The 10,386-nt window shown below is 45.8% G+C and overlaps 1 protein-coding gene and 1 long non-coding RNA gene across 2 annotated transcripts; both read left to right on the top strand.

The window, feature by feature from the left end:
• Nucleotides 1-1,473: 1,473 nt before the first annotated feature.
• Nucleotides 1,474-7,626, top strand: LOC311328295 (uncharacterized protein; the record flags this gene model as incomplete). Its single annotated transcript, XM_084462282.1, has 6 exons — nucleotides 1,474-1,692; nucleotides 2,654-2,782; nucleotides 3,512-3,705; nucleotides 3,884-4,031; nucleotides 4,941-5,145; nucleotides 7,529-7,626. The coding sequence occupies 6 exons, from the start codon at nucleotides 1,474-1,476 to the stop codon at nucleotides 7,624-7,626; spliced, it is 993 nt and encodes a 330-aa protein (XP_084318408.1).
• A 1,018-nt stretch (nucleotides 7,627-8,644) lies between these two features.
• Nucleotides 8,645-10,386, top strand: LOC311328302. Its single transcript, XR_014631199.1, has 4 exons — nucleotides 8,645-8,979; nucleotides 9,189-9,279; nucleotides 9,935-10,004; nucleotides 10,160-10,386. It is a non-coding gene; the product is annotated as an uncharacterized lncRNA (long non-coding RNA).

The raw sequence follows: 10,386 nt of genomic DNA, 5'->3' as shown, positions 1-10,386 counted from the left end.
TTTATTGGGTGTGATATTGTGATAAACCAACAGGGGAGGGGTAGAGTGAGGTTGCGCAATTGGGAACTGATGGAACTGATTGCGTAATGGGGAACCGGTGCGAACACTGGTCTGGACTCTGGGATTAAATGGACAGAGCCAGCAGTTGCCGGGGATCGCTGGAGTAGCTGAGACATAGAACTTGACAGAAAGCCATCTGATTGCTGCGAGCAGCCCACTCGGGCTGGGAGGGTGTCGTTCGTAGCCGCAAGGGCTACCAGCTAAGAAGACATTTACGCAGGGGGAGCGTCGGAGAAATAGGAGGGGAGGTTGGACGCCTCCTGTAGATGGAGAGGGCTGGGGGATAGGAGTGTGTTCGCCGCCGGCTCTCCAGCCTTGGTTGCTAGTGTTCGGCCTGCCGCCGCAGTCTCGTTCCTGCGCCGCCGATGGTCACCTCCAGACCAAAGACTCACCTGCTACATTGAGCCGATCGGACGGCGCAGTCAACCGCTCAGACCCCAGGGGGGGGTCTCGAACATTTGGAAAGTTAAGTGCCTTTTAACTTCTCACATTTAAATGTTATTATTGTCTAGGCCTATGCATTTATTAATTTATGTATTTTAATGATCAGTTGTGGGGCAGGACCAAAGGGGATAGATAGGCTATGCTGGGGTATTGTGTAGCATGACCCAGGTCACCGTATAGCATAGCCTATTTATTAGTGTAGTGGGATTACCTGGTCCTGTGTTGGCTAACGATTGCGGTGAAATTGAGGTGGTGTGTGTCAGGCCCTGCGTTGGCCCATTGTGTGTGCCGTGGCTCTAAGGAGCGTGCTTTTTTTTTGTACACTGGTTTAAGCTCACGGTGCTCGGGAAAACTGCCCTGTCTACAAGCTAGCCATATGACCTACTATTCCTGTCCTGACCTGCTGATGGCCCGTAACAAATAAAGAGGCTTATTTTTCTAAACAGTCGTTGATGTGTGTTCTCTGGATTCAGACAGAGCCCGTTACGGGCTGGTTTATTATGACCGAAAGCGGTTGTTCTGATCATTTATACATTTCCTTGCAGGACGTATGAATGGCATTGTTGTCGCAACCTGCTGTAGGAGCCTGGTGGGATGCGGCCAGTGCATCAGAGAGGCGCTCCAGACCTCGGAAAACTGCCCCAAATGCCGGGATGAAACTTTTGGGGCATGGTATTTTTGTTGAGTGGGATGGGGGACGTTTTTTTAACTGCCCTCCATAGGCTACGTTGTTTCTGATTAGTGATGTTTGTTGATTAGTTATAGGCTATGCTTGTTATGATGTATGCGTTTGTTTTTTGGTTCAGGTAGGCTATCCTCTTTCCCCCCCAAAAAGTTCCCTTTTTAGTTTTGCCAGCTACACAATTGAGCCATTTCGGCTTTCGTAGGTAGCCTACTGCGGTGAGCGCTGGATTTTTATTGCGCAAACCCATGGCGCCAACTGGAAACGCACTGAGTTAGATTAGCAACATGGACTCCAACCTGTTGCCCTACTTGGCGGTCATAGATAATATGATAAAAAGTGGCTGTAGTGATGAAAACATAAAAAACTACTTGGTATTGGAATGTGGGCTACAAAGAGGAGCATCTATTACGAACATTCGCCGTTTTTGTAAAGATCATGGGATTGAAAGATTGCGAGTGACGGACCACCAACTTGAAGCCGCAGTCTTCGATGCAGTCCAAGAGGTAGGCTAGGCTGAAACATTTTGTTGAAAGTCCCAGTAAACCCCTAGATTAGCCACCCTTTGTATAAAGGAACTGAGCTGTAGGGGCCAGTTTACAAATGAGACAATGTTTTTTTAGTGCCCCTGGTTGGATGGCCACAGATAACTTTTTATTTGATGCAATTATTCCAAGTAGCCAAGCTGTGCTAATAACCAGCACTCCCTCTCGTGTTGTTGTATATTTTTTAGACCTGTTTTAGACCCCCTTTTCACCACATTCTACTGGACCGCGGCATTGTTCTGCGTCCTAATGTTTGAAATAATAGGCCTATCTTCATGGGAAAGTAGGCCTACATTAGCCTGAGGGGCGATCACACCGAGACGCGTCGCTAGAAACGCACCGCCAGCATAACCATGGTTTTCCTCTGGTACGGCGCGCCTAGCGCACACTCCTCTCTTCTGTCGCCAGGCGCGTTTTTCTAGCGGTTTTTAGATGCGCGTTAAAAGTTGAAATTCTCAACAAGACGCGCGTTGCACTGCTCACTGATCCAGGCAGCCAATCAAACCATTGCCTCTACGACTGTTAATATGTCACTTTATTAAGTTTAAGTTTCAAGTAACCATGTAGGCTACATTACCATTATGTGATCAGTTTAACCAAATAACACGAGTGTTATAGTGTTTGGGGAACCTAGTAGGCCTAGTGATGGCGAAATTAGGCTTTCTGAAACACTGAGGCTTCTAGGCACATTGTATAGCAAATAGATTCATTACTCGAGAACTCGTATAATGCTTTGTACACTACTTACACCTGCTGGCACAAATATTTTAGAGCAGCCAACATCGCGTCGCACCGAAAGTCTGGCAATGTCGCACCTGCTGGACATTTGGACCGCACAGTATGATATTGGAAACTTGGATGTCTGTCTGTTTTTTTTCAGAATTTAAATGACTAATAATTACCATTTTATCTTTACCTTAAGACTGGTCCTACGTATGGGAGGAAGATGATGACTGGGTATCTTGCAGCCGCGGGAACCTGTGCATCAGAGGGTCGTGTGGGACACGTGTTGCGCAACATTCATCAGCCTTATCATGAGGCACGGTGTCAGGTAGGTTTTATCAAATGTAGCCTAATTATTCTTTTTCCACAGTTTGAGAGGTCCTTGGAGCAGAGGAACAAAAAAATGCCTGATACATCATGAATCAGCCGATTTAATCGGGGAAAATCAACATAAATCACCCGATTAGCCGGACAGGAGGGTGCCTGCTGACCGGCTAGCAGGTCAGAAGGTTGACATATCTCGATTCATAGCGTGATATGCAGGGTATTAGGACGCAGGATATTGTGCATGCTGGCTCAATGGAATGGCTGTGACACACTAAATAGAACGGTACATAATTAATTTGATCAATTACACCTGTTTACCCTGCTTTGATTTTAACATTAGAAGTAGTGGCTGTTTCAGTTGTTGCAGCAGTAGAATAAATGGTAGCAGCAGCAGTAGTGGTGGTGAGTACCATCACCATCAATCGTAGCCGTTTTAGGGAGGCCTACAGTAATAGTACTAGTAATAATCGTAGTAGTGTTTTGTTTAGCAGTAATGGTTTCAATCAGTAGGGTATCATGCTGACTAGTGTTATGTGGTTGCTCGGCTGTAACAGGTGGTTGCACTTGCTGGAGAGTTTCTTCTATGTAGTTGCTACAGGTGGTTATGCCTAGGCACCTAAGCATCATTAAAGTGAGGTGGGGGTGCTTTATATCTACCTGTGCTGTTTTCTCAACTTTGAGTATGGTTTACTATGTAATGAGGTCTTGATGTTCTTTTTGTGTCTTTAAGGGAGCCAGGAACCTGAATCCAGTTCCATATACTGCTGCCTATGTGGGTCACAAAATACATATGGACCAAAATGAAAAACTGGCGATGTTTGGTGTAACTCATGTGCTGGCGATCGATGGCTTCTCCAGCAAAATTGTTGGACGATCAACCATGCCTGTGAAAAACAACCTCACCATATACAGTGATGTTTACAGGTAATGAACAAGTAATCGTTCACCTTTGTCCCTACCCAAAATACTCATCTCAATAACTACCACCTTGTGGATATCAAAGACCCCACTATAATTTGTCTATAGAGGAACAGGTCTACGGATACCCTCACCCTCCATACTGCTGTCTCCAGCTTGTCAATGTTATTCTGTTTTCTTGCAGAAGTGCGGTACTGGAGCATGGCATGTGGGACCAGGTCAGAGTCGATCATGGGAAAGAGTTCTATCTAACACTTTTTATGCAGGAGAAGTTGGCCAACCACCGCCACAACACGGAGAGACCACCATATCTGCAAACACCATCAACAAGGGTGATTCTCCAACTTGAGATATATATATATATATAGTGAAGCTAAGTTAATCAACATGTAATTCATGCTTTGAGAATGAGATCATTCTAAAATGTGTGTAAGCCCTACAATGTTAGGCTGGTTGGCAATGGGCCCAAGGAGGTGACTCTGAGACGGCGTATGCAAGAAGCCCGTGGGCGCGTTTGAGATCAGGGTAGGGGAAATGCGGAAGTGCGTGGTGTGTTTAGTGGAATGGTTGTGGGATGTGTATCTAAGCTATGTGTGTGCGGAATGTAGGCCGTGTCACTAACGTGAGTGCAGGAAATGGTAGGTGGGAGTGTTGAGAGTGCGTGTATCTGCAACAGTCCAGGTCCGAGAGAGAATAGTCCACTGGGAGGTGAGGGTCGAGACTGGGAAGGAAATCCGAACAGACGAGAGGAGGCGAGGAGACACAGGAGGTAGCCGGGAAGCTCGAGGGACACAGGGAGGAACGGTGGGAGCGTAGGAAACGAACGATGAGGACCTTCAGGGGAGACGAGAATAAGACAGGGAAAAAACGACTGGGAAAAAACACAGCTAGAGTATTGAAACAAACCAAGGCTGGATATGTGCGTACCGAGGGCAAAGCTACATTCTGGCACCGAGCTGCAGGTCTGGCTGGGTTAAGTAAGGCGCCGGCTCATCAGCGCCAGGTGTGCTGATAGCAGATTGTTCACCGGTGCGCCGCTGCCAGTGCCGCGGTCTCGGTTTGCGTGCTGAGGTGGAGGTCAGGGGAGTGCGAACCAGGCTGACTCACAACATACAGTCCTAGTAGTACACTGACTACCTACGTTAAATGCAATTATTAGAAGACACTTTGGATGAAAGCGTCTGCTAAATGACTAATGCAATGTAAAGAATCTGAAAAACATCTTTATTTTACATTGACAGAATCACAGAATTGAACGAATTTGGCCGGAGATGAACAACAGGGTTAACTACCCACTGAAAACAGCGTTGGTCCATCTGGTCGATCAGGAGGCACTGGATATGGAGGACAGCCTGACCAAATTCTGCGTGTCATCCTTGACTTGCCAGTTGGCACAGCTTGGGGTTGACCGTGTGGTTGAAGCATGGAATGCACACAGGATTCCAGGTTTGTGTTGGGGTTTGTCTCTCAAGCAAAGGTGTAATAAAGTCGAGTCTGATTGCATACACTTTGAGTAAAAGTCTAAAGTCATCAAATTTGTCAAGTCATGATGTGTTGAGTGCACCCCCTTTTAAAAAATCTATTTTTACACTTTTTTTACATATTGGTGGTTTTGTTGAGTGTTTCTGAAACATGTTTAATGTATCCTTTTTTGTTCAACTTATTTTAGGGAGGGGGATCCCCAGTTCCTTGGCCAGAGAGGGATGCCCAAATCGAGTGTCCTCAGACCTTTTGCCAGATGCATCAGTGGCTGCAGACTGGTATGAGCAAGAGGGGGGATCGCTGACACGTGCTTCACACTTTGGCACCAACCCTTTTCAGAGTGCCCAGGACCAGGAAGCTGCAGAGAGAGAATTTGCTCTGCGGTGCCCAGATGTGAGCATACTGTTGAACAATGCTGTAAATAATCAGCCAGAACATTTTAAATATGAGCTTAGTGGCCTGATTGACATCACAAGAAGACATTCTCAGCGTTGACAGCCTTGTTTTTTTATTTGATGTATTATTTTATTTGTACATTTTTGGGGTAAGCTGGAAGGCTTTATGGGGGCACAGAGTTGTAGATGCCACAATTATTTTTTCAATGCACATCCCTAGCACACACACTCACTTTTTTTTATATTTTAGGTGAGGTGTAGAGGGTTTAAGGTTATAGGGGGTGATGTGTAGAGTGTTTAAGGTTATAGGGGGTGAGGGGTAGAGGATTTAAAGTTATAGGGGGTGATGTGTAGGGGGTTTAAGGTTATAGGGGGTGAGGGGTAGAGGGTTTAAGGATATAGGGGGTGAGTTGTAGAGGGTTTAAGGTTATAGGGGGTGACGTGTAGAGGGTTTAAGGTTATAGGGGTAGAGGGGTAGAGGGTTTAAGGATATAGGGGGTGAGGTGTAGAGGGTTTAAGGTTATAGGGGGTGAGGTGTAGAGGGTTTAAGGTTATAGGGGGTGAGGGGTAGAGGGTTTAAGGATATAGGGGGTGAGGGGTAGAGGGTTTAAGGTTATAGGGGGTGAGGGGTAGAGGGTTTAAGGATGTAGGGAGTGAGGGGTAGAGGGTTTAAGGATATAGGAGGTGAGGGGTAGAGGTTGTAGGAGTATACAGGGTGAGGGGTAGAGGGTTTAAGGATATAGGGGGTGAGGTGTAGGAGTATAGGGGGTGAGGGGTAGAGGGTTTAAGGATATAGGGGGTGAGGTGTAGGAGTATACAGGGTGAGGGGTAGAGGGTTTAAGGATATAGGGGGTGAGGTGGAGATGGTTTAAGGATATAGGGGGTGAGGGGTAGGAGTATAGGGGGTGAGGTGTAGAGGGTTTAAGGATATAGGGGGTGAGGTGGAGATGGTTTAAGGATATAGGGGGTGAGGTGTAGAGGGTTTAAGGATATAGGGGTGAGGTGTAGAGGATTTAAGGATATAGGGGGTGAGGGGTAGAGTGTGTAGGTTCAGGTGTTTTTGTATCCCCTTGCCCACTTAAAAGTTTTAAGGTTTGCTGTTATCACTGAAAATAAAGTTGTCTGCTCTGCTTGGTGGATATGTTTTTAATGATTATTCTTGAGTGCGATTCTCAGCTTAGACTAGTTTTGAATAAGTGACTGTCTCCATGGCAATCTTGGTGTGCATCTGCTTTAAAACAATGCAATGAAATGTTTTCAGTGTCTCTAGCACTTGTTATCCATATCACCAGCCATGTTTTGCTTTCAAGTTGGAAAAAAAGTGTAAACTCACGGTCAGTCAACGCTGCACTTGGGGAAACTAGGGTTGTCACAGCAGCGAGAGAGGACACAGACCATAGCAGTATAATGAGGCATTATCAATGACTTATCATTTCATAATTTAATATACATTTTCCGTTTGTTTACATTTGTATGAGGAACCTTTATGCGCACAGGGAGTGGAAAACATTTGTTACAATGTCAAATGTATGGTAAAATACAAAACCGGGACTAGTAGTGCACACATGCTGTTACAATTTACATAAAGGTACTCTGGGAGGGCAGTATTCTGGCTGTGAGCTGGAGTGAGCCCACAGAAACAACACCGCGTCGTTCTCCCTGATGAAGACAGACAGGAGCACTTGGTCCCTGGGCGTGGCCCGTGCATGCTGCCTACTGTCTGCTCCCGGCTGCCCTTGGGGGGAAGGACGATAGGATGGGTGAAGAGCAAGAGAAGCATTTCATCAGCGACCCTAATGCATGTGTGTGCCCACTGCACCTGTGTCGAGTTGTGTGTGTGTCAAATGCCACACGACAAATAAAGAATTCTTCTTAATGCGTAGTTGCATGCAGTACGAATAGCCTAGTCTGCATGTGACGGTAACCCTGTATGTGTCTGTTTACGTGGGTAGTATGTACCTCAGCTAGGGCCACTGACTCGGCAGAGAACACCCACCCCCAAGACATCAGACATGGGATAGAGGGCGCAGTTGAAGGTTATCAACACTGAAGCTAATGAGACGGGTAATCCAGGCACAGGCCCCTCACCGTGAACTGGTCAGGCCCACAGCGGGCCAGTCTGGAGGGCCTCAACGCACAGGGCAGCGAGGAGGAAACTGAACCAAGCTGAAAGACACATGGCAGCTATTTCACTAGGCCTAATATGCTACAGAGATTTGCAATGTGGCCCACGTTTGTCTGCAAGACACTCGATTTAAACATTCAAATGTTCAATGGGAGATAAATGTGACTTGCAATAAAAAAAGATAATGCTCTGAGCCCTTTGATCATCATTTATTTTACTAGCTTGTATTACCACATTTAATGAGAGAGGAATATGGTTATTATTATAATTATTATAAACCATATCATACCAATGCCTTCACGGTCTGTAAAGGCGACCTCTGCTGGTGACTTTGTAGATGTTCTGGGGTAACCTACAGTATCAATTAATTAACAGCATGAATGAATGCCACTCAATTAAAATAGTAGTAGCCTATCTTTTTATATCACACTAACTAGCTAACTAACTTTTAATCTGAAGCTACAGGCAACCAATTCCTTCGCAAAGTGCCTGGTTCTCCTGACAGTGAAGTGCGCACGCATGAGACTTTTATGTCGAAGGGTTCATCTTACTTTCGGTTCTTTGCGTTCAGTCACAGATCATTCTTTCGTTTGAAAGGGAGAATTGAGAAATGGAAATACCAACCGCCCGTTTTTCCTACTTTGTTCCACTCGATTTTCAATGGTCATGACCATTGGAAAAATGGGAAACGAGTCGGGTCAGGGTGCAATGTGGCAATTCGTTTTTTCATTAGAATGTCAAAACGGAAAAAGGTTTTTTGGCCCATAATTCTGTTGTTTCATTCCAAATGGAGAAATGAAAACCCACATCCCAGCAAGTACTAAAAACGGCCGTTTTTTCACTGTTGGTCAATTCATTTTCTTCATATTTTGTTTCGGGCCGTGAAACAGAAAGACGAACAGCTGATTCCGTATTTCGTTCTGTCGTTCCAAGGTGTCAGGTAGGGAAAACGAAATCACGTGGTCTGTTAGTCACGTGGTCCAGTCCAGCATCACAGGAAGCGGGGTCATTTAAAAGTCCTTATTGGTCTGAAGCTAGCTAGCTAGGTAAGGTACATTAATGGAGATTAAGTCAGTAGTCGATCGAATTATTGTTATTAAAAGTGGAGAGGGTGTATGATTTTTTTTTCCCGATTACCGTCTAAAACAAGCGAAAGGGCGCTGTGGGTACAGCGTCTGAAGAGAGGAGAACGCAGTGGTGTTCTAGCTGCTGGACATGGCCAGGTAACTTATGGGAATCGTCTCCAGGACAGAGTTCGTGGGAAACATTTTGTGAAAAGTAAATATTCGTTACTCTTGTTATTATTACAATATGAAGTCAATGTGGTCTGCTGTAGCTTTTCCTATTTCTAGAGCCAGAATGCTAGCTAACGTTAGCTAGACTGCTAACCTGTGAATTACATGAGTGTTTTGCATGTAACTGTATACAGAGAGGCCGATTGCTGATGCTCACCACCCAGTTTTGCCTTCTCTACATTATTCCTTCAGGCTCAGATCTAAACCTCCTTGGCTCAGATGTGTACAGTGACTGGATAAAGAGAGGACCTGACATTGTGGAGTGATCACCAGGTCATACCCAGTAAGTCCATTTTATTTGTGGGCCTTGTTGAGTGTGACAGAGGACATGTAAATCATTTACATTTGAACTGCTATTACATACAGTATAGGCTAGGGCTAGCTGCTGCCCTGTCCTCTTCCTCGTGTCTGGCCATCTTGTACATCACGTCCTTCCAGTAGTTGGCGCAGGCGAGTGCGACTGGCCTTTGGTTCGGCCAGGTCATCTCCGGTACATTGTGGAGCATAGCTACATCTCATGATGTGTTCCATGGTTTGGGGTTCACCGCACACACAAGCATTTGAAGATGTGAATTTCCATTTCTCCATGGTGTCCTGCAGCATCCGCAGACGGTTCAGTGTTTTCCAGACAACCCGTGGTTGATTGTGGCCAGTAGCGAGACATGCATCTGGGATGATGCCTCACTCTGTCTGGCTGCCCTGTCTGACATGACTTTTGTTTGCTGTATTCCTGGCCCTGATTCACTGTTCATCCTATGCTGTTGTTCTACATGAGACAGGAACTCAACTACAATAATCCTAAGGGGAACTCAACTTCAATAATCCTACCATGAATTTACAAGTCGGCACACTGTAGCTTTTTTGCCATTTATTAGCCACAACAAATCTTTATTCATGAACTAGAGATTTGCAGTGACTAACATGATCTTGTCTTCTAGGATGCCACCGCTGATGATCAGTATAAACCACGTAGTGAGAGACAGGACACCGCACCCAGCACCGCTCAAGGTAAAAACAATAATGTTAGGGCTGTAATAGGACATAAGTGTAGACTCATTCTGTGTAGACTCTCGTTCTGTGTCTGGTGGACATTACTCCCTGCAGTCCCTGTAGAAAAATGACAGGTTGTGAACAATCTTTTCCTTTTCTTGTCTGGCCCACAGGTCCAGTGAATGTTCCAGTGCCATTTCCCCCAGAGTTGCTTGCCCTGGGCCTGTCTACCTCTCCCCGACTTGCCCCTTCCCCCTCTGCCTCTGCTCCAACCCGTCCTGCCCCGAGCAGGAGTTTAGCATGTTTGCTAATTGTGCTGTGTTAGCTAGTGACGAGTGGCTGTCTCTCTGCAGCACTGTAACTGTAACTGTTTGCATTTGACGTGTGAGTAAAGATCGAC

Source organism: Borostomias antarcticus (assembly GCF_949987555.1).
Source record: "Borostomias antarcticus genome assembly, contig: scaffold_65, whole genome shotgun sequence".
Lineage (NCBI taxonomy): Eukaryota > Metazoa > Chordata > Actinopteri > Stomiiformes > Stomiidae > Borostomias > Borostomias antarcticus.
Note: the sequence above shows the minus strand (reverse complement) of the source record. Positions and strands in the feature narration are given on the sequence as shown.